The sequence below is a fragment of the Megascapheus bottae genome, chromosome 23, assembly GCF_031878675.1.
Source record: "Megascapheus bottae isolate mThoBot1 chromosome 23, mThoBot2.hap1, whole genome shotgun sequence".
NCBI classification, from domain to species: domain Eukaryota; kingdom Metazoa; phylum Chordata; class Mammalia; order Rodentia; family Geomyidae; genus Megascapheus; species Megascapheus bottae.
In genome coordinates, this window is record NC_143531.1 from 2,880,761 (window position 1) to 2,904,816 (window position 24,056).

A 24,056-nucleotide genomic window follows, 5' to 3' on the forward strand; every position below is an offset into this window, starting at 1 on the left:
ACCTGGTATGTTGTATATATGTTTATTTGAAATAGGAAAGGGAAGGGAGGAAACAAGATGATTGGGAGGGGTGGAAGGAGGGAAGTGGGGACAAAAATACCTTGACAAAATTAAATAGGAAAAAAACCAATAAAACAAAACAAAAAACCCCAACACTTTTCTTGCCATTATTCTCTAAGTAATATAGTATAGATCAGGAAATTTGGTCTAGTGGTAGAGTGTTTGCCAATTATGCAAGAAGACCTGGATTCAATTCTGTGGTACCACATACATAGAAAAAAGCCAGAAATGGTGTTGTGACTCAAGTGGTAGGGCTCTAGCCTTGAGAAAGCCCAAGGACAGTGCTCAGGCCCTTAGTTCAAGCCCCAGGAATGGAAAGAAATGATAATATAGTATAGTAACTATTTATAGAGCACTTCTATTATATTTGGTATAAGAAGTGATCTAAAGTTGATTTAATGGGATTGCTGGGCATAATCCTTACCACTGTATCTCTAGCTACTTAGGAGCCTAAGGCAGGAGGATTATAAATTTGAGGCCAACCTGAGCAATAAAGGTAGGCTTTGTCTTAAAAATACATAGACAAATAAACAAACAAATAAGGTATGTACAAGCTAAGTGTAAATAGCATAGAATTTTATATAAGGGACTTGGAGCATCTACAGATTTTGGTATCTGAGAAGGAGGTAGTTTAAGGTACTGAGTTCTAGAAGCAATCCCACATCAAAGAAGACTGTATTTTCTAAAATAAATCAGAAGACAGCCTCTTCTTTAGCTCCTCCAGTAGAGATGAGCAAGGAAGAGTATTACCCTTCTAGCAGCTAGGGCACACCTTGACATAAAGACAATTATGTAGGCAGAAGCATGGAAAGACAGAAAGATGACATTGAGTTACCGAATGAACCAGTGAGGACTTTCAGCTTTTCAGAGGCAATTTATTTCTTTACTTTTTGAACCATTCTTATTTCTCTCACAATCAAAATTTACCCAATGAGAAGAGCTCTGATGGCACATGTCTATAATCTTAGCTACTCAAGAGGCTGAGATCTGAGGATCAAAGTTCAGCCTGGGCAGAAAAATCTTATCTCCAATTAAATAGCAACATCTTAGAATCAGAGGTGTAGATCAAGTGGTGGGATGCCATTTGTGAGCCAAAAAGCTTATTGGAAAGTAAATGAATGTCTGAGGATTGTTTGAGGAAGGTTTGTATTTAAATGCCTCCGGTGCTGTCTTGAGGATAAACAGGATCCAGAATTGTCTCCAGTAGTGAACTTCATTCCTTCCTGGTGAAGAGCAAGGAGAATACCTTTACAAATTTATGTCTCCATTTTAGGAAAGTGGGGGAGGAGCAGAGAATGTTTCTATTATCTGCTTCCTCCCAATTTGTGTTCAGTTCAAAATCATCCACATGCTATTTGATGTATTTTAGGTTGGCAATCCGTATTCTGTAATGCTTGTAGCCTTATCTCCATAGCATTATCTTTTATCTGGAAACCGGTCATCCCTGTAAATATCTGCATTCTTAGAAATTAGGTTCAAATATGTGAAACAATGTTTCCAACTAAAAAGACAGCTGACATTTGCCCAAGAAAAAAGTAGCTCCAGTTATGGAAGAGGGGTTCTTCTGAGACTGCCCCTGCTCTCCCAGCCCACTTCCTTTTGCCTTCTGGCCCTCCTCTGTCCTTCCAGACAAGGAGAACCAGTCACAGGACATGGTTCCCAGCTGCAGAAGGGAACCACTCAAGCCTACTATGAAGATTTCTCAGAGAAGATGTGACTAGAGAACAGAAACCTCACACAGTGAGTGTCAAATAAACATCTTCAGACTGGGATATTTTATCATAGCAACTTAAAATGTATTACTGAAAGTAATACATTTACTTTCTCCAGAAGAGATAATATTTTAGATCATGAAACAATTATTTTTTTGAACAGTCCTGGCCCTTGAATTCAGGGACTGGTCACTGTCCTTGGGCTTTCTCAAGGCCAGCACTCTACCACTTGAGCCACAGTACCACTTCTAGCTTTTGTCTACATATGTGGTACTGGGGAATCAAACCAGGGTCTTCATGCATGCACTCTATCCCTAAGCCAAAATCCTGGCCCCAATGAAACAACTATTAACAAATTTAAATTAAAATCATCCAAGCTCTGGAAATTTGAAAAGTCACAAATAAATAGAAATGAAATAGCATACTCTTGAATCAATGTAATAAACATATGGGTAGCTCTACCATTATATTTAATGGTGAAAAGCTAAAGCCATTTCCTCTAAAATCAGGAAGGAGACAGGATGCTCACTCTCTCCACTCCTCTTCAATGTAGTATTAGGATTCCTAGCCAGAGCAATAAGGCAAGAAGCAAACATGAAGGGGATCCAAATAGGGAAAGAGGAAGTGAAACTTTCCCTTTTTGTAGATGCATGATTCTATATTTAAAGAACCCTATAGACTCCACTCCAAAGTTACTTGAGCTGCCTTAAAATTTTGGCAAATTAGCAGGGTGTAAAATTAACCCTCAAAAATCAACTGTTTCCCTGTATGCCAACAACAAGAAGAGGAAGGCAGAAATCAGGAAAGCAACTACTTTTGCAATAGTCTCAAAGAAAATAAAGTACCTAGGAATTAACTAAGAATGTAAAGGACCTTCATGATGAAATCTTTAAAAATCTGAAAAAAGGAAATTAAAGCAGAACTGAGGAAGTGGAAAAAGCCTCCCATGCTCCTGGATTGGAAGAATTAACATCATGAAAATGGCAATCCTGCCAAGGGCTATCTACAAATTTAATGCAATGCCCATCAATATCCCAGTGTCATTCTTTAATGAAATAGAGGAAGCAATCCAAAAATTCATGGAATAATAAAAGACCCCATATAGCAAAAACAATCTTTAGCAGAAAGAACAGCGCTGGAGGAATATCAATACCAAACTTTAGCCACTATTACAGGGCTATATTAATTTAAATAGCTTGGTACTGGCACACGAACAGGCCTGAGGACTCATGGAATAGAACTGAAGGCCTAGAAATCAACTCACAGACCCATGGTCACCTAATCTTTGACAAGGGAGCCAAAAAAAAATAGGATAGAAGAAAGACAGCCTCTTTAACAAATGGTGCTGGCAGAATTAGTTAAGCACCTGTAGAAAACTAAAGTTGGATCCTTCTATGTCACCCTACATCAGAATTAATTGCAAATGGATCAAAAACCTTTAGGTGAAAGCAGATATCCTGAGAAACTTACACAAAGAAATAGGAGATACACGAGGTCTCCTTGGCACAGGTCGAAACTTTATTAATAAAGACCCAGAAACACAACAAATGGGACTGCATTAAACTGCAGAGCTTCTGTATGGCAAAGGACATAGATAGCAAACTAACTAGAAAGCCCACAGAGTGGGAGAAGATCTTCACTAGCCATACAACAGACAAAGGCCTCAAAATCTAAAATATACTTATAGCTCAAAAAACTGAATTTCTCAAAAACAAATCCTCAAAGGAACAACCATCCCACTAAATGGTGGGCTAAAGACCTAAAGACAGACTTCTCTGAAGAGGAAATAAGAATGGCCTATAGACACATGAAGAAATGCTCAACATCTCTGGCCATAAAAGAAATGCAAATCAAAACAACTCTGAGATTCCACCTCACTCCAGTTAGAATGGCCATGATCAAGAAATCTAATAACAACAGATATTGGTAGGGATGTGGCCAGGAGGGATCACTACTACACTGTTGGTAGGAATGCAAACTTATTCAACCACTATGAAAAACAGTTTGGCGATGCCTCAAAAGACTAAACATAGAGCTCCCCTAAGACCCAGCAATTCCACTCCTTATCATTTACCCAAATGTCCAGAAACAAGAATATAGGAAACTTACTAGCACTTGCAGCACTATTTACCAGAGCTAAGATATGGAAGGAACCCAGATGCCCCTCAGGAGATGAATGATCAAGAAGATGTGGTACTTATACACAATGGAATTCCATGTTACCATCAGAAAGAATGACATCATCCCATTCATAAAGAAATGGAAAGACTTGGAAAAAATCATATTAAGTGAAGTAAGCCAGACCCAAAGGAACATAGGTTCCATGGTTTCCCTCATTTATAATAATGAGTACACATCTAGGACTCTCCTAGCAGAGTATCACATTAGCTCAAAAGCTATGTACAAATGGTAATATAGGATGAAACTACAAAATGAACTCTAGGATACAGAAACAAGAGGTTTATCTTTGTGATTGTTGTTTTCAATGTGTTATGTGCTGTTACATATTTTCTCTTTTTTTTTCCCCTTATGGTTAATCTCATGTGGTTACCGTATCTGACTTTGTTACCTGGTGTATTGCATATACATTTATTTATTTGAAATAGGGAAGGAAAAGGGGGAAAACCAGATGATTGGGAGGGGTGGATGGTGTTCATAATACTCAGTGTGAAAAGGGAACAGGTAATTTGGGGGATGGGCAGGATAGGGATAGATATGGGAGAGAATGATGAAAAAACGACACTGGTCTATTTTACCCATAGATTGTCATGTTGAATTAAAGCTCTTTTGTGTATCTACTTAAAGATTACAAAAGAGAACAGAAAGCTTCAACAGACCAATAAAATTATGGAGATTGAATCAGTAATCAAAAATGGAAAATCCTAGTCTTTACAGACTAATCCTACTAACCACTTAAAAAATAATACCAGTTCTTCTCCTTTGTACAGTGACTTAAAGATAATTAAAATGTAAATAAAGATAATACCAGTTTTTAAACTCCTAGAATATAAAGAAGGTAGAACTCCAAACCCATGAGGTTAGTATTACTCTAATATACAAGTCAAACAAAGATAACATAACATAGAAAACTACAGATTAATACCACTGATATATGGATGCAAAAATTCTCAAAAATATATTATCAGACTGAACTCAACAACACATTAAAATGTTCACATGCCAGAATTGAGGGTAGATTTGTCATTGAGATGAAAGGATGGTTCAATAAACACATAAAATTAAATGAGATAGGGTGCATTAATCAAATGAAGGAGAAAAACCACAGGATCACTTCAACTGGCATAGAAAAAAATTTTAAATACTCAATATCCTTTTATGATTAAAAAATGTTCTCAACAAATTAGGTATAAAGATAATTTATTTGAAAGGCCTATAGGGTTTTTTGTTTGTTTGTTTGTTTTGGGGTTTTTTTGGTGGGTCATGGGGATTGAACTCAGCCTGGGCTTTGTCCCTGAGCCCTTCAGCTTAAAGCTACCACCCTACCCTGAGTCAAGCCCCACTCCCTGTTTTCTAGAAGTTAGTTGGAGATAGGAGTCGCAGGTCCGTTTATGTCCAGGCTGGCTTTGAACCTTGATCCTCAGATCTCAGCTTCTTGAGAAGCTAGGATTACATGCATGAGCCACCTTGCCCTGAAAGGCCTGTAGGCTTTCATCAACGGGGAAGGACTGAAGAGATAACGTAGTGGTAAAGCATTTTCCTAGCATATGCAAGCTCTGAATTCAATCCCCCATTCTAGAAAAGTAAAGACAAAAGCTTTATCAATAGGAAAAACCAGAAAGCTTTTCTTGTGGGATATAGAACGAGAGAAGAATGCCCATTTTCTCCTATTCAGTTCAGCTTAGGGAGGCTGAATATGAATCCAGGCAGCCCCATCTCTCTAGTGTCTGTGGAGGGTGTCTTTGCAGATGACATCATAAAGGAGGGCATATAAAGATTACAATGCAAGACAGGAGAAGTTAGGGTAACTCAGAGGTCAGGCTTGTTCTTTTCATAATAACGCATTCTCATGAGAACTAATCTGTCTCTGGTGAACTACATTAATCCAATGATCTAATAACCTTCCCTTAGGCCCCACCTTTTTAAATATTTCACCCCTTCAGCATTGCCACATTGGGCTTCAAGGTTCCAGCACATACACCTGTGTGGTACACACTCAAATTATACAATGACCTAGCTGCACCCATTACATTACGAATAAAGTGACCATATAGTAAGTAAACAGGTAAATATTGCACAGGGCCCGAAAGGAGAGCAGCAATTCTTAGCTTCAACAAATAATGACCACTGCCACGTCATCTGTAAAATCTTCCGACGCAGGTGCAATACAGCCTTCTAGGTTATATGTCATAATTTTAAAATGTTGTCTTAATTAAAATATAAAACAAATACCAGTTGAGCTAACCCTATATAGGTTATGATTTTTATCCCAAGTGATTAACAGTTTTCTACAGTATTTTTAGTAGTTATTTCTCAATTACTTTATTCCTATATATGTACATATTTAGATGTTGGTAAATAAAATTTTAATTTACTATCATTTTAGCTTTCATTTATTCTGAGTTAATGTTTTTAGATGGTATGAAGTTGGAGCTCATCTTGCTTCCAGTTCTTGAAATGAATGATCCTTCTATAATAAGTTGCCCTTCCTATAGCCAAGAGATACTGTGGGGATGGGGGAAGGCACTTGATTTGGACCCCAGAATAATGAGCCAAAAGCAACCTTTTTCTCTTCCTAAGTAAATTGTCTCAGGTATGTGATTATAGTGGCAAAAATCTGAATAGTACAAAAAGGGACTCCAAATAAAAGTAGTTAAATAAAATACACTTGTTTCTCTCATCCATAACAAAATTCAGAAGTGAGGCACTCACAGTTGATTTAGCCTCTTATGAAGTTATTGACTCCTGGCAGTTGGTTTTGCCATCTCTATAGTATGGCACCATATCCTAAACGTCCAAAAGACCTAGACATCACATGATTGCAGCTAATTGTAAAGGGAAAGTAGAAGTGATACACACCTATTATACCAACATGGTTTTTTTTGCCAGTCCTAGGGATGGAACTGAGGGCTTGAGCACTGTCCTTGAGCTTTTTAAGGCTAGTGCTCTACCACTTGAGCCACAGCACCACTTGTGATTTTTTCTATGCGTTTGGTACCAAGGAATTGAACTCAGAGTTTCATGCATGCTAGGCAGGCACTCTACAACTAGGCTATACTCCTGGCCCTATATACAACTTTAAGTACATATCTAGATTTTGTGTCCAAAATAACCCCAAATCTAAATAAGAGATATTAGAGTATATGATCTTTAAGGAGAGCAGTAATATACAGCTTAAAAAAATCAGAATTCTTATCCTAAGTGGGAAGGAACAATGACTATGAAAAGAAAATTAGCATTCTCTCCAACAGGAATAAGGAGACAGTTGTTTTTTGTTGTTGTTGTTGTTTGTTTTTAACAAACACCCTTTGTAAGTGACAGAGGGGAAATAAAGAAGTTTCAAGTAATTCAGTACCTCACAGTTGCACCAGTAGTAATGGACTTCAGAGGTTGTTTCAAGTGGAGTTTGAACAGATAAAGAGTTTCTTTCCCTTCTGTCCCCATTAAGGTAGAACATCTGAATTTATATTCCCAAAGAAATAGCACTATATAATCTAAACTGATATCTTCTTAAATGCTTACTTCATAGGACAACTTCTTAAGTCTTTCATTCCTCAAAAAACTACTCAAAGATAAAGGCCAATTACTCCCATGAAATTCGAAAGGTTCTAGAGATTATATTAATTTTAATAGAAATTTTGATGATGTTTAATCACAAGTTACTTCTTTCTTTTTCCTGCATCTAAAGGATCAACTTTATTACTGAAGTCTATCTGAATGGATTATTAGTACCATAATTACTTCAAATTACTGGAGGATTTATATTCCTTTTTAGATGTTTCAAAATTCATACTGAACAATGAGTTCTGGGTTGTGAAATACTTATTTTTGCATCTGTTGGCAAATGTTAGCTCTAAAACAAAGACACACACACAAGTGCTACATGCATTATTTCTAGGAACTGAGCATTTATCTATCACAGGCAACATAACTCTCCATGAAAGATAAAATGAGAGCAACAGAATATATATTGTAGAACACTCTTCCCCCACCAAACAAAAATTATTCTTTGTTCTCTGCATATCCTATGCAGAAATATGCCATTTTACCTATATCATGGCTAACTCACAAACATATATGTGGAATTATCACAAAGAAATCTCATATTATGACAATTCAAAATTTAAAAGGATAGAAATTCAGCAATACGAATTGAGAAAATTTTGACTATGATGCTTAGAAACAGTCTATATATTCTGACAATCTTAAATCATATAAACCTTTTTATTGCTTCTTGTTTTATAACTAACATCCAATCCGGCAAATTAACTTCAATATGTCATTACATGAATGACCTATGCTGTTTCTCAGTTGTTGTACTTAAAAATCTATAGTCACAAGTCAGGTGTTAGTAGCTCCCACCTGTAATCCTAGCTATTCAGGAAGCTGAGATCTGAGGGTCGAGGTTCAAAACCACAAGAATCTTATCTCCAACAAACTACCAAAAAAAATAAAAGGCAGAAACGTAGCTGTAGCTCAAGTGGTAGAGCGCTGGCCTTGTGCAAACTGGGATCAGGAACAGAACCCAAAGCCCAGCATCCAAGCCCCAGGACCAGCATAAAAACAAAACAAAACAAAATCCTGAAGTTACAATAATCCTTATTGAGAATTCCTGTCACCTAATCTTAGCAAACTGTATTCTATTAGTCCAACTGTAGTAAATAGAAGACCTATCCCTATGAGAGAGAGACAGTCTGTACAGAGTAAATTGTAGATAACCCTAGTTTAAGGTGTGAAATGAACTCTGCAGGAAGCCTAGCATCCTCTAGTGAGGAGTCCACTGTTATTTTCCCAGTATTGGGGTACTGCCCTGATCTGATATTGGTCAAAGATGCAGAGGAAAATTGACATTTTGGGTATAAACTCATGAATTCTTTTACAAGCATATAAGAGGAAAGCATGATTCTGAAATTAGCCACTTAGTGTAACTACGGCTGGAAATGCTACTGGTATAAAAATACAGGCACCATGTAAGAGATAGGAAACTTACCTATCAAGAGCCTAACAGAGCTAGAGGCTGACTTATTTCGAGTGTGGCTCGACTTCTCTCTCTTCAGGAGTGCCTCCTGATGGATGTTCTGATTTAGTAAATCTCCTCTCTGCCTAGCTAGCGTAATTGTCTGTTCTAATGAAATTTTGCCCTCACCTGCAGAAATGTGAAGGGAAATACGTTAACTACATATGTTACCTTTAGCTGCCAAGATTACAGTTGTTTTTAAAGTTTTTGAATTTCTTTGCATTTCCAAAATTTTTTATACCTAATGTGTTATTTTTTTGCTTTTTTAATTAAAAATTTATTAGCATTGATTTTTACATCATATTTCAAATGACGTGTTTAACGAACAAGTATTCAAGAAGGGAATCTCTATATACAGTCACTGGCACTTAGATTTTAGAACATAATTAAAATTGTTATTTTATAATTGGATAAGGTTATAAATTTTAAAACAATCAGGCTAGAACATTAAATAAACCACATTATTTAGAAATAATAGAACAATGGGCTCTGTCAGTATATTTAAAGTCACTGTTAAAAACTTAGAAATAATATTAGATAGGAAAAGCAATTTATGTATATTAAACTGAAAATGTATATTAACTGCAAATAGTGGCTTGATTTTCACACGATTTCAATGACAGCTACAAAGGAGAAACTCATATATCATATAATATATATAGATATATACAGGATATCCATATTGTATATCAATATATGCATAAATATAAATATATTATATATCTGCAATTCTCAATGTATGTAATAAGTTCATCTGCCCACATGAAACACAACCAGCAAACTTCTTAGCCATTTCTCAGTGAGGTGAGACTAAAAGATACAAAATGAGACACACAGATGTCAAAGATCTTTCTAAATGATATTGCAAATCTATTACTGTTGAAAACTTATAACATTTTACCTCCTGGAACTACTCTGTGACTTGTCATGGGCATCTTATATTTATTGAAAATGTAAATTTCCAGCAATTTTTGAAGGTAATCCCATTATCACATTCAAATGGCAAAATGTCTCTTGGGTGCTGGTACAGACAATTCCATGTGAGCCTTAAAGACAACTGTGATCATAACAGGTAAGAGTTAACACATGATGGAAGACCATGGGTCTGATAAAATAAATGTCTGGGCATCAAGACAAATCATTATAATTCAGAATTCACAAGAAACTTTCTGGATTTTATTTGGAGATCATCAAATTCTATGTCCTAACTTCAAAGAGCGTCAACTAAGTCTTATATGAAAAGCTAAAAGGCCATTGGGAAAACTGACAAAAGATGCACTAATAAAGCCTCTAGCTCCAGACTAAATGAAGGTTTCATAAGGGAACTATGAAAGGAGGGCCTAAAGAAGAAATTCTTGTGAGGTACTATTCTTCAAAGTCAGATTTGGATGTGTGTGTGTGTGTGTGTGTGTGTGTGTGTGTGTGTGTGTGTGTGTATCCATCCTGGGTCCTGAACTCAGGGCCCAGGTACTGTTCTTGAAGTTTTTTGCTCAAGGGTTGTGTACACCACTACAGCCACATCTCCACGTGAGTGTGTGTGTGTATGTGTGGTTAATTGCAGTCTCATAGACTTTCCTGTCCAGGCTGGCTTCAAATAAAAATCTCAGCCTCCCGAGTAGCCAAGATTATAGGTGTGAGCCACTAGTACATCCTAACTCAGTTTTGAGACAAGGGTTATATGTGCAACTGACTGATTAATTTCTTTGGCAAATAACTTCAGGGACTCGGACTGACCTTGTTAGAGGACTTGGGCTACTAGATGCAAGTCATAAATAATGCTAGGAAACTATAAGACTGCTTGGGGAGTAACATGACAAAAGTCATGTAAGTATAAGACAGAAGTAAGTATATAACAGATGTGGTAGTGATTCCTCTACTGATTATATCACCAGGGCCGCCAGAAAAGCCAGCAATGTGTCTAACATATTAAAAATGAACAGCATACTGCAGCTTTCTTGATGAGCACTTTAAGTGAGATGTTATATGACTAACTTCTGTAACAGTTTTGGTTATGTAATCATAGGGATAAACCAGGGACACAGGAACTCAAAGTCTGAAAGTGTGGTCATACATCAGCCCACTCTTTAATGGAAATAGTTGGAGAAATACAGATATCAAGACTGTGATAGCTGTGCAGCAAAGGCCACACTGGAAAAGTCCACACACAGGAAAAAGTGTGGGCCTGAATCCTTCCACTCTAGAAGAGGAAAGAGGACAGCTGATGATGGAAGGAGGCACTGAGGGTTTTGAGAGAAGTGAAGCACACGTTATGAAGCTGATACTCTGCTGGCTGCTGGTGGTTCAAGCCTGCAATCCTAGCCCTCCAGAGGCTGAGATATGAGAATTGCAGTTAATAGCCAGTAGTAAAGTCCATGAGACTCTTACCTCCAAGTAACCACCAGAACACCGGAAGTGGAACTGTAGGTCAAGTTGTAGAGTGCTAGCCTTAAGTAAAAGTTCAGGGACAGTGCCTAGGCCCTGAGTTCAAGTCCCTGTACTGGCCCCTGGATGACTCAAGTCATCAAGTAACTTCCTCCTGATGCTTCATTGTGAAAGGTTAAAAATTCTGAACTTGGCAGTATTAAAAAACGATCATAGGGAGCCGGGAGTTTGGCCTAGTGGTAGAGTGCTTGCCTAGCATGCACGAAGACCCAGGTTCGATTCCTCGGTACCCCACATACATAGCAAAAAGCCGGAAGTGGTGCTGAGGCTCAAGTGGTAGAGTGCTAGCCTTGAGAAAGTCCAAGGACAGTGCTCAGGCTCTGAGCTCAAGCCCAGGACTGGCAAAAAACAACAACAACAACAACAACAAAAACCGATCATAGATTTGTCCCGAGACTGCAGTTGAATGGTCTTTACAGTGTTGAACATTTCCTGCCTTCCCACCATTTGCCAAAAGTCATTTTTATTTATTAAAAAATATAATTTTATTATGGCGTGATATAAAGAGGTTATCATTTCTGGAGTCAGGTAATGAGTACATTTGGTACATTACAATGTTACCCCTAAAAGTCATTTTACAACAATTGTTTATTCTTCACAATTTTTTTACCCCCCTCTTTAGTTCTACTGACATGAGCCACTCAGCCTGGCTATATCCCTTCCTCTTGCAACCACTCTTTTTACTCTTTGTGTGTGTGTGTGTGTGTGTGTGTGTGTGTGTTTGAACTGAAAGCCTCACATTTTCACATGACTTTTTGCTCAAAACTGATGCTCTATCACTTGAGCCACAGCTCCACTGTTTTGTTTTGTTTTGTTTCCCGTGGTTAATTTGAGTCTCACAGAATGTTCTGTCTGGGCTATGAACTGTGATCGTCAGATCTCCACGTAGCTAGCATAACAGACATGAATACCAGAGACCAGCCCAGCATTCACTGCCCAGCGAGGTTATGTCTGCCTGTATACATATGGTTCCTGTTATGTTTCCAACAGAAAAGAACACAAGATTTCGGATAGTGAATTCTGGTGTCAGAGCATTCTGGTATCAAATCCCTATTCTGTCCTTACTGTCAGTAGGGGATGAGAAACGGGAATAAACTTTGTTCTAATTTAACTTTTTATTGCTGTGTAACTTTGGTCTAAGGAATAGACCATGCACTTTATCTTCTTTACATATCGGAGTGCATTTTAGATGCCAAATACTTACCTGTTAAAAGCCTAGAACAGAAATGTATAAATCAGTAAAAATGGAGGCAGTCTCACTGGGAAGGATGGTTTTGTGTGTTTGTGTGCCAGTCTTGGGGCTTGAAGTTAGAATCTGGGCACTGTCACTGAACCTTTTTGCTCAAGGTTACATTCTACCAAATAAGCCACAGTTTCACTTCCATCTTCTTCCTCTTCCTCCTCCTCCTCCTCCTCCTCTCTTCTTCTTCTTCTTCTTCTTCTTCTTCTTCTTCTTCTTCTTCTTCCTCTTCCTCTTCCTCTTCCTCTTCCTCTTCCTCTTCCTCTTCCTCTTCTTCTTCTTCTTCTTCTTCTTCTTCTTCTTCTTCTTCTTCTTCTTCTTCTTCTTCTTCTTCTTCTTCTTCTTCTTCTCCTCCTCCTCCTCCTCCTCCTCCTCCTCCTCCTCCTCTTCCTCCTCCTCTTCCTCCTCCTTCCCTCCTCTTCCTCCTCCTTTCCTCCTCTTCCTTCTCCTCCTCCTCCTTCTTCTCCTTCTTTCTCTGTAGTAAATTGGAGGTAAAGAGTTTCATAGCCTCCCTGCTTGGGCAAGCTTTGAACTGTGATCTTCAGCTCTAAGCCTCCTGAGTAGCTAGTATTACAAGCATAAACCACTTTCTTATTTCATCCAGATTAAATGAGAAGTATATACCTATACCATCATAACCAAATATCCATTCTAATGAACAAATGTCCTAAGTATACAACCCAATACTAAATAAAAAATAATTATCTGGTCTTACTTGACCACTATTACTATTGCACTCAGAGTTCAGGTGCTTTGGAGGACAAATCCAAATGTATTGAAGAAAACAACTAGATGGACTTGTTTTCTTGCAGCACACATCAAGTCCTCTATAAAGCTTAGATATAAAAATGCTCTCTATATATCTTAGATATAAAGATGCTCTATAAAGCATCTTTGGATGCTAACTTTTTTCCCCTAAATATTTGTTAAACACTATACTATGGACATTAAGACATTTAAACAGGCACAGAAACATGTTCAACTTAAAACACAATAAAACACTATCTCAAATCTCAAGAATTTCCTATATTCTAATCTTAGTGTTTCTGCAACTGAATGTGTAAAGAAGCAATCTATCACACAGTAAGCAATTAGCTCATTTTGTAGATAAGAAGGTAAAACCATCCTGAAACAGGAAACCAAGATTCTTCCTGTCTAATCAACAAATCTAAACATTTATTCTTTTCATCTATTTACCCTCGCCCATGTCCAACACAAGCTGCTTAGACATTCAACAGTTTATGACAAAGAGAAATTTTCCTGAGTTACTGCTGTATATCTCCACCCCCTGAAAGGAGGAAAAATTGTTTCATACAAAAAGGCTTTGAGTTGAATGAATTAAAACTGCCACATAAGTGTGGGCTCGTGTAACCAAGAGGGAATTCACCTGCATCCATTCAGCCAGTTCTTGGGGGTTTCAAAAAATTCCCAAGAGTCATCAGAAAAGGAAAAACAAAGGTAATGCTTTCTGCCACACAGGTAGAACCTTTGAAAATATGTGTAATATGTAAAACATTCTGACACCCCCAGAGTATTTTTCCAGAATTAACTGTATAAATTGGTTCTCTTGTTCAAATGCTTCCTATTGCTCTCTCTGATTAGAACTCACAGTAGCCTCAATCCTGCCACCATGTACAAAACACAGCTCCTGTTTTGCATTGCACTAAGTCTTGTACTTGTTGTAAGCAGTGTGCCTACTTCAACCCCTGCAAAGGAAGCGAGGGGCCAACTGGAGCAAGTCCTGCTGGATCTACGGGTGCTTCTGGATGGAGTAAATGTGAGTGCATTGCTTTGCTTACTCATTTGACTTAGTATTTTTTTTGCCACAGTTCATTTTTTTAATTACAATGTATTATGCCTTCTCAGAGTGAAAAGAATCTCAAACTGCCCAGGATGCTCACATTTAAATTTTACGTCCCCAAGAGGGTAAGTACAATATCCTATGGATAATTCATGTTTTCAGAAAACTAAGGGTAATTTGAATGTCTGCATGCTGGTTAAGAGCCCTTCATTTAAGGAATTTTATCTTAAACACATGAAAATGCATTTAATGGAGGTACTTTTATTACTATGATTTTTTGCCTGCATTTTTATATGTTTATGTGTACCAGTAGAGAGGAAGTAAAAAGGAAAATAATATTCCCACTTGGTTGCTGGTACAAGGTTAAGAGATGATTAGGTTACCTTGGTTTAAGAAGCAAAACTCTGGAGATACTTGGTCATATCATTTTAGCATGTAAAGAATTGAAATCAATTTCAATGAAATTGAAAAAGTTTTAAAAATTCTTGTTTTAAGGAATGATCCTTAAGAGTTTATTTTTTGAGAAGCAGCATAGCACAATAATAGCACAGACGCTGGAGCAATGTTATCAGAACTGAAACTGCCCTCTGCCATGCCCTTGTGCGCATGACCTTGGGCAAGTTACCTACTTAGATATTTACATGAATAATGACTCAGAAATGACTGGTAAATACCACTCATAGTAGTGAAGACAACTGCTAGGGGAAAACATGAAGGTAAGTTTTAGATTTACATGCCTTTGTGATCTTTTTTTTCTAGGAAAGTTTCATTTGGTTGTTCTGGGGTTTGCAAAGTCATATGATAAGTAACAGATCACCTAAACTCATAAACCTATTGCAGGGGTATACATTTTTCTAGAGTAGACAATGAGCAAACCTTGGTGTTTGTCCCAAGGTAAATACAAGACTCTCCTCCAGGGAAGGGAAATAGAAAAAAGGATGGATTTTACTGGGGCATTCATTGCTCACACCCGCAGTCTTCTGCTGAGATCTGACGACTGTGGTTGAAAGCCAGTCTGGGTACACAAAACTGTGAGCCTCCCATCTCCAATTAACTTCAAAACAAACAAACAAAAATCAGGAAGTTGAGCTGTGGCTCAAATGGTAGAGTGCTGGCCTTGAGCAAAAAAGCTCAGACATAGCACCTAGGCCCCGAGTTCAAAATCTCAATATTGGCACAACCTCAAACATAGACAGCAGGAAGTGTGGGTGTGACTAAAGTGACAGACTCAGGCTTGGAGTAGAATAAGGCAGGCGGGCAGGCAGGCCACAGAGTTCAAGCCCTAATAATGGAAGGAAGGAAAACAGGCAGAAGGGAGGGAGGGAGGGAAGGAAGGAGGCAAAGAAGAGGGAAGGAGGCATTCTGTTGACTTGTTTCTGTTAAGTCAAGCAAAGTCCGCCTTTCTTGATTGCAGGTGCTTCACTTGGTTCATTAGAGCCATGTAAGTTTTAACTTCATCAATAAATTGAGCATGTCACAGTCAAGTCCTCAATTTGCAGGACTTTTTTTTGAAAGGGCTCTACATTTCTCTAAAATGTTTGTTAGATAATATAAGATTCCATGTGTGATTTAGAGGGTGGTGAAATTCTTTAAGATTTAAGTTTCTAGATGACAACTCATGATTAGAAACAACTCAAAACTACTTGATAATACATTTACTTGTTCTCTTGACCGCCTTCCTATATATATATATATATATATAAGAGATTTTAGAAATAAAAACATTTAATTAAACTGTTATTAATTCTGTAATGAAAAGGAATGAAAATTTCATCCTAGTTTCACTTATTCATGTGGTGCTGGGGAAAATAGAAATACTGAGCTTTAGCTTCCGTATCCGTAAAATGAAGAGAGCATTACTTCATTCCTTATGTAAAAAGGACTGTGCAAAGCCAGGCGCAATGGCTCACGCCTGTAATCCTAGCTATCCAGGAGGCTGAGATCTGAGGATCATGGTTCAAGGCCAGCCCAGGCACTAAAGAACATGAGACTCTTATCTCCAATTAACCACTAGGAAATGGGAAGTGGGGCTGTGGCTCAAAGAGTAGGGTGGTAACCTTGAGCTGAAGAACTCAGGGACAATACTTAGGCCCAGGGGTAGGGAGGCAGCCTTGAGCTGAAGAGCTCAGGGACAGTGCTCAGGCCCAGAGTTCAAGTTCCATGACCCATAAAAAAAAAGGACCGTGCAAACTTGTTTAGAAGACAATACCATATGGCTATAGTAATGTGGTAATTGCAGAAAAGTGAAAAAAAATCAAAGATACAGTTAACTATAGGCTATATTGAGATGTATTACTAGATGGTCATAATAATACAATATGTGAAATTAGAGCTATGCCAAATGGCACAAAATGGCTCTTACTATCCCTTAATGCTGTGTTTTCAACTCTTAAATTATCAAATATTAGAACCATAGAACATGATTTCTTTAGTTCCACATTTTGATTGCTGTGATTCTAATTATTTCTGTGCCTATATCTATGGGTCTGCATTTGGATATGGAATTGTTGACATTTTTATAAAAATCAAATAAGCTGAAACAACATATCATAATTTGAGCCCTTGTTCAGCTAGTTTTATAATATAAACTATATCAGGTCCTCTGTACAACAATTCTGAGAACAGGGAGAATAATAAAAAGGATATACTTTTAACAAATTGGAGACTAATAGGTGATTCTGACCTTTTGTATAGAGTAAATTAGCTGAGAATTTTATTATTATTGTAGGCCACAAATTTGCAACATCTTCAGTGCCTAGAAGAAGAACTCAAACCTCTGGAGGGAGTACTGAATTTAACTCAAAGCAAAAACTTCCACTTGAAAGACACCAGAGATTTAATCAGCAATATCAATGTTACAGTTCTGAAACTAAAGGTAAGCCATTACTCTATTTGCTGTATTACTCTACTTGCTGAAAGGTGCTGTATTTGAAAGTAGTTTTGGTATTGAAGTATCCATGAATTTGATTAAACAACATTTTAGAAGTCCACTGTAACTATTAATCATTTTCAATGTTAGGTGATACATTAATCCATTGTGGGGCTAAGGTAGAGGGACTGCCGTGTCCCATCCTCTTTTGGGATATGCCTCAATACAAACACTCTAGCACTTCATACACTAGCATGAAACTCAAAATGGAACAAACACACGAAGGCCAATGTAAACACTGGTACATTCTAGTAGTTCAGCTCCTTTGCTATTTCAGGCAGTTGCTCTAAAATCATTGACCACCATCAAAAACTCCTGGTATACTTGTAAGATAAAATGATGTAAAAATCAAGAAAAGCCACATACTTTAAAAATTTAAGATGATAATATTAAAATAGCTATATGTGAAACGATGCATAACAGTACAATTTTTTGGTCATGAGGCTTGAACTCAGGGCCTGGACATGGTCCCTGACCACAGCTCCATTTCCAGTTTTTTTGAAGTTTATTAGCTATAAGATACTTATGGCCTTTACTGCCTTAGCTAGCCTCAAACTTCAATTCTCAGTCTCCTAAGTAGGAATACAAGCCTGAGCCACTGGCACCTGTCCACAACTGATTATTTATAAAGAAGTAGCATTTATAGAAAATACTCTCATTTGACTCATAAGAAATCACTTCAGATTTAGGGAAGGGGAAAAATAAGATGATTGAGAAGGGGTGAGGGAGGAAAATTGGGAGAAAAATATGGGAGGGGGTATCAATGTTCAAGAAATAATGTACCCAGTACATGACAAATCTAACAGTAACCCTTCTATACATTACCCTGACAATAAAATACAAATATTTCCCACATAGGTTGTTAGCTAGATGTAGAGTTGAACTATCTTCTTTCAGCAGAAAAGATAAACTTTGGAAAAGTCCATTTACAGAACAAATTTCTAATGTTTACACGTAAAAACATTAGGAAATCAGTGTCACTGTGGTTCAAGTGGTAGGGTGGTAGCCTTGAGCAGAAGAGCTTAGAGACAGTGCCCAGGCCAAGTCCAAGCCAAGACCAACCAAAAAAAGGAAATCAACTCCATTGATGTTAGGTGGAGTGGAATGGGTAGGTTTATCTATTTATGAAGACATTCTTTAGATTCATTTCCCAAAACAAAAGAAGAATCATAATGTACTCTGTGCTGGTTTTTGTCCTGTCTTGGAGAAATTAAGAGATTCACTTCAGTAGCATAATAAAAGAGTCTTTGTGTGTGATGGTCCTGGGACTTGAATTTCTGTCCCTGTACTCTACCACTTGAGCCACAGCCCCACTTCTGGCCTTTTCTGGGTGGTTTATTGCAAATGAATCTCACATATTTTTCTATCTGAGCTGGCTTCAAACCATGATCCTCAAGATCTCAGCCTCCTGATTAGTTAGGAGTGCAGGCATGAGCCACCAGATCCTGACTTAATAGAAGATTAAAGTTTAAAAAGAGGGGCCAGGAGTTTGGCCTAGTGGTTAAAGTGCTTGCCTAGCATGCATGAAGACCCGGGTTCGATTCCTTGGTACCACATACATAGAAAAAAGTCGGAAGTGGTGCTGAGGCTTAAGTGGTAGAGCTCTAGCCTTGAGAAAGTCCAAGGACAGTGCTCAGGCCCTGAGCTCAAGCCCAGGACTGGCAAAATTTAAAAAAAATAAATAAAGTTTAAAAAGAACAAAATAGACATAACATAAAACCTAGACTCATATCAACATAAACGTAGATCCATATCCAGAGGAAAGAAGTCAAATAACTGTATTTCACCTACAGGGAATTATTCAGTACTTGTCTAGACCTCTATTTAAACATTTAAACCCAATTGTCAAAACACTTCAATTTTTGGCAGAATTGGCGAATTGACAGGGGGATTAACAAATGAGTTACCAGCCTGACTGCTACTATCACTTGGTATATAATAAAATTTTTTATTTTGGCATATCATTTTGGTCATTTCAAGAAAATATGAATGATATTTAACAAGCCTGAAAATAAATGTCTTTAAAGCTGTAGTTGGGAATATACATATATAAGGCAAACTGTTCTAAATTTAAAGTCTTTTTTTTCTTTCATAGGGATCTGAAACATTCATTTGTGACTACGAAGAAAAGACAGCAACTATTGTAGAATTTCTGAACAGATGGATTATCTTTTGTCAAGGCATCATCTCAACACTTATTTGATCATATTGTTCCTCTCATTTAAAACACAGTGGCCTATTTATTTAAATATTTAAAATTTGTATTTATTTTTGAATATATGGTTTACTAGCTTTTGCAACTATTTTTCTTTTCAGGTGATAAATATGGATCTTTTAAGATTCTTTTTGTAAGCCCTACGGGCTCAAATGGCTTATTTTAAATTATTTATCTGAATTTATTTATTATATTGAAATGTTAATTATATCTATGTAAATTACTAAAACTATTTAATAAAATTGGTAAATATAACAAGACTTTTTTAAAAAAAAAAAAGAACAGCATAGATATTTCTGAATTACTCATGTGAACTATGTGATAGATGATATGTTTACAACAATCTCTCTACCCTCTGGAAAAGCAGCTAGAATTAAGACAAGGGATTGCCAGAGTCATTGCTTTCTCCTTTTCAGAGGTTTTTGGCTGGTCTTAGAAAAAAATCTTACTGGGATATGATAGTTTTTCTCCTTAAATTAACCAGAAAGACAAACACAAAACATTCTTAAAACTCCTTAGTTTGCAAGGCTATATCAAAATATGAGTTACTGGGTAGTTTATACAGATAGATTATTTAACTCAATTACTGATGTTCAAGTTCGTGCTGTCATCATGTGTTGGCTCTGATGATGGCCTCACCCTAGAGATGGTATCACAATGGTGGCAGTATGTGCAGGAAGAAAATTCAGGAGAGGTGCCGGCTCAGTTATAATGAATTCTTGTGAGGCACTAATCCAGTCCCACAATAATACCTGACCCACTTATCTGCTTTTGAAGTAGAGTCAGGTTCTTAATATATGGCTCAAGCTGGTTTACACTCATGTTACCTTAGGCTGGCTTTGAACTCATGATCTGCCCTCCTTTTTTAGTCTTCTGTGTGTTGGATCACCACCACATCAAGCTTTTCTGACTCTTGAGACAGCATTAGTTCATTCATAAGGATGAAGCCCCCACACCCTATCAAAGGTCTCCTCTTGTAATATCACCATTGGGGACCAAACTTCCAATATGTGAACCTTTGGATTGCAAATCTTTTCTATACCCAAACACTTTTCATACACCCAATGTGCCTTTCCTCCATTCTCAAACATCTCAACACTAGGCTGCCCTCAAGAGGCTCACTTGTATGGCCAATATCAAAAGGCTCCTCTGTCTTTGGACTTTCCATTGGATCCTACCTAGGAGAGGTCTATGGGACAGACTAGATTCCCCCAACTCTCTCCTTAGGGAGGAGCCTGTGTCTCTAGACCAAAGAACACACTCTGGGTTTTGATCAATCTTTAATCTTCTCCTTTCCAGCTTAGGGATGTTCATGCTTGCAGGTTCTGTGAGATTTATGCCATCATTTGCAGATTCCTTATACCAGAACCAAAGTTAGGCAAAGTTCTCTCCTTCATTAAATCTTCCTTCCACCTCAGCATGTTTTCTGCTGATACTAAGATTTAGCAGTTGTACTAGAAATAACCCTTGTAAATAGATCCTTAAAACAGAATTCTAGATCTGGGCTTTTCACATATTGAAAGAATACAGTAAAGAGAACATGAAAAACTGATGGGAACTTTATATACAGTGGCACCCTGAGTACCAATGAATGGAATACAACTGGAAGGAAAAATATTGTGAGATCAAATGGGTTATAAAATTAAATTGTAACAGCAACAACAGTCACAATAATTGTGATTATCTAGATTCATCTGGATCCCAGAGAGAGAATATAGGAAAAACATTAAAAAATGATAAACATTAACAATTTTTAATTGTTTTTAACATATGTTTTAACATACCTTGACATGAAGGACTCTCTGGCAATTTTGAAGAAATCTTTTAGTTTCAGAATCACAGAACATAAATGGCAACGAAAGAAGCTGAAACCTGATAACGGGTCTAAAAAATTTAGTATGGAGTAAATGTTTGTGCCTTTCAGACCTCTTATGCAGAAGATGGGGGAAGAATAGATCTCTGAAATCTGATATCTATAAGATTAAAATATACTAAATATATGTAAAACATCTAGAACAGGAAAGCAGGAGTGTACAGGAATGAGGGGGCACATTTTGGGTACCAGATATGTTCATTATTTTGTAATGTTTTATGGGTTTGCATGTATAAGCTAAACCACGGGAACACTTTGAGCCTATGCAACTTGTTATACAGAAATTATATCTAACTAACTCTTATTAAAACGATTCCAGTTGCAAGGACTTCGGAGGTATTTGGATTCTCAGATGAAAGCAAGGATTTATGGAAAGGGAACATTTAGATAAAGATTTGAGGAAACAAGACCCTATAAATTTCACAAAATTCCCTGGAAAGATGGGAGGGTCATCACCAGTATAACAGAGACAAATGGGACAAGAGTCTACCTAGCGATTATTCAAAAAGCCTTGGACTTGCCATAGTAACTAACATAACAGGGATGTTTTATGGCAAATTGGAAAGCTATTTCTCAAACCTGATAGGGGTGTGTCGAGCCATGTCTTCTCTGGGATAAATGCCCTAGAAGAGCCCGTTTATCTGCTTCTTGGAGCTGCAGGAGGATAGGAGAGGTTGTCCCATGTTGGGAGCCAGAGTGGAATCAAACTGTACCTTGACTTGCATCAGACGATGGCTTTATTGTCTTATTGCTTTCTGGCCCTATTCTATGTAAATGACCTGAGAATTACCATATGAATGTAACACCTGGAGGTTCCCTGTGTCAGGAGGAGGGAAGAAGGGGGAGTGGAAAATAAACGCGGCAGTCTCGGCAGTCTTTGCCTGGACTGTGGACATCCCGGACCCGGTGTGTCTGTCTCTCTTCTTTTTCTTCCTAGTCCTTGTCCCCTATTTCAGGAACCCCAATCTGCGAACCCTGGTTTGCTGCCGGTTGGCCCCGGCATCTGGCGCCCGAACAGGGACCCTGAAAATCTGGGACGAAGGTGAAGGACCCCTCCCTGTGGTGAGTAACACATCGTAGGACTATTAAGAGAGTATAGTCAGGAGTAAAAATTATGGGTCAAGTTAATAGCCATAGGTTATATCTACCGATCTTAACAGGCCTACTTGAAGCCCATGGAACGTGGGTGGAAAAAGGGGTGCTTCAGAGCTTCCTACAGTTTGTCGAGGAGGCATACCCGAGGTCTATAGAGGAGGAATTCCAAAAAGCCTGGCAGCAGATAGGAAAAAGAATTCAAGATTATTATAATGTATATGGCCCCGAAAAGACCCCAGTAGAGGCTACTACTGTATGGAATTTAGTAAGTGAATACATAGATCCTCTACATGAAAATGCTGAACTTAATCTTGAATTAAGGGAACTTTATGAGTTAAAGGACCCTTCTGAAGAACCTGAGGCTGAGCCATATGCCGCAGCCCAAGAGAGTCTAAGTGAGATCTTGAAAAGGGAACAACAACCAGTAGATATTGAGTATCAGAATTCAGGTTTGAATATCAAGGAGGAAAGTTATGATGAGTCAATGGAGGGCTGGGTGGCTACGATAGAGAAGAAGTTAGAAGAAATGCTACATCTTCTATCGAAAATGGGGATAGAGCAGAGAGCCCCCCCAGAAGTAGGAAAGAAATATGACCCTCAGGCCACTATGGTGTCTGATTCTAAACCTTACCCCTCACACCCACTGCCTCCAGCTGCAGCCTTACGGCCTCAATCCCTTTTTCAACCTTTAGGCAAGCCTAAAGGCCCTAGCAACAAGTCCCTTTTAACAGGCACTACAACCAGGCACAGTGCATGCAATTAAACCTGACTCAGGCTGCTAGAGAGAGGGAAGATATTTCAGGGCCTCGATGCTTCCCTAGTTTAGTTGATCATGATGAACAAGTATACCATCAACCTGTTCCTGTTAAACTATTACAGGATTTAAAAAATGCCTGCTCCCAATATGGGCCAACTGCCCCTTTTACTCAAGTAATATTGGAGGCCGCGTGTGCTGGTATTGCATGCCCAAATGACTGGAAGCGGCTTGCCAGAGCATGCCTTAGTGCAGGAGAGTACTTATTATGGGAGACAGAGTTCACTGCACAGTGTCGGGCTAAAATTGAAACAAATAGGTCTAAGAACCTGCCTTACACTTTTGATCAGTTGTTAGGAGAGGGAACCTATAAAAACACCGAAGATCAATTGGGTTATGCAAAGGAGGCCTATTTACAAATAAATGCTGCGGCGAGAGAGGCTTGGAAAAAGTTACGCAATTCCAATCGTACAAAAAATCTAGTAGAAGTTAAACAGGGACCGAATGAACCTTATCTAGAATTTTTGTCTCGATTAATGGAGACTGCAGACCGCCTAGTACAAGATGAGAATGCAAGGAAGAGTATAGTTAGACACATAGCCTATGAAAATGCCAACGCCGCCTGTCAGGCGGCTATCAGACCCCATAGGAATAAGGGAGGAATCACGGACTTTATTTCACTGTGTGCTGATATTGGACCCTCCCATGTACAAGGCCTTACTTTAGCCGCCGCTCCTCAA

At 38.0% G+C, this 24,056-nt stretch overlaps 1 protein-coding gene and 1 pseudogene across 1 annotated transcript; one reads left to right on the top strand and one right to left on the bottom strand.

The window, feature by feature from the left end:
* Positions 1-7,710: 7,710 nt before the first annotated feature.
* Positions 7,711-7,831, bottom strand: LOC150047213 (small nucleolar RNA SNORA40; annotated as a pseudogene).
* A 6,446-nt stretch (positions 7,832-14,277) lies between these two features.
* On the top strand, positions 14,278-19,610 carry Il2 (interleukin 2). Its single transcript, XM_090356549.1, has 4 exons — positions 14,278-14,426; positions 14,516-14,575; positions 17,179-17,325; positions 19,475-19,610. Exons 1-4 carry the CDS (start codon positions 14,280-14,282, stop codon positions 19,580-19,582), a joined length of 462 nt encoding a protein of 153 aa, XP_090212675.1. The 5' UTR covers positions 14,278-14,279; the 3' UTR covers positions 19,583-19,610.
* Positions 19,611-24,056: the final 4,446 nt, after the last annotated feature.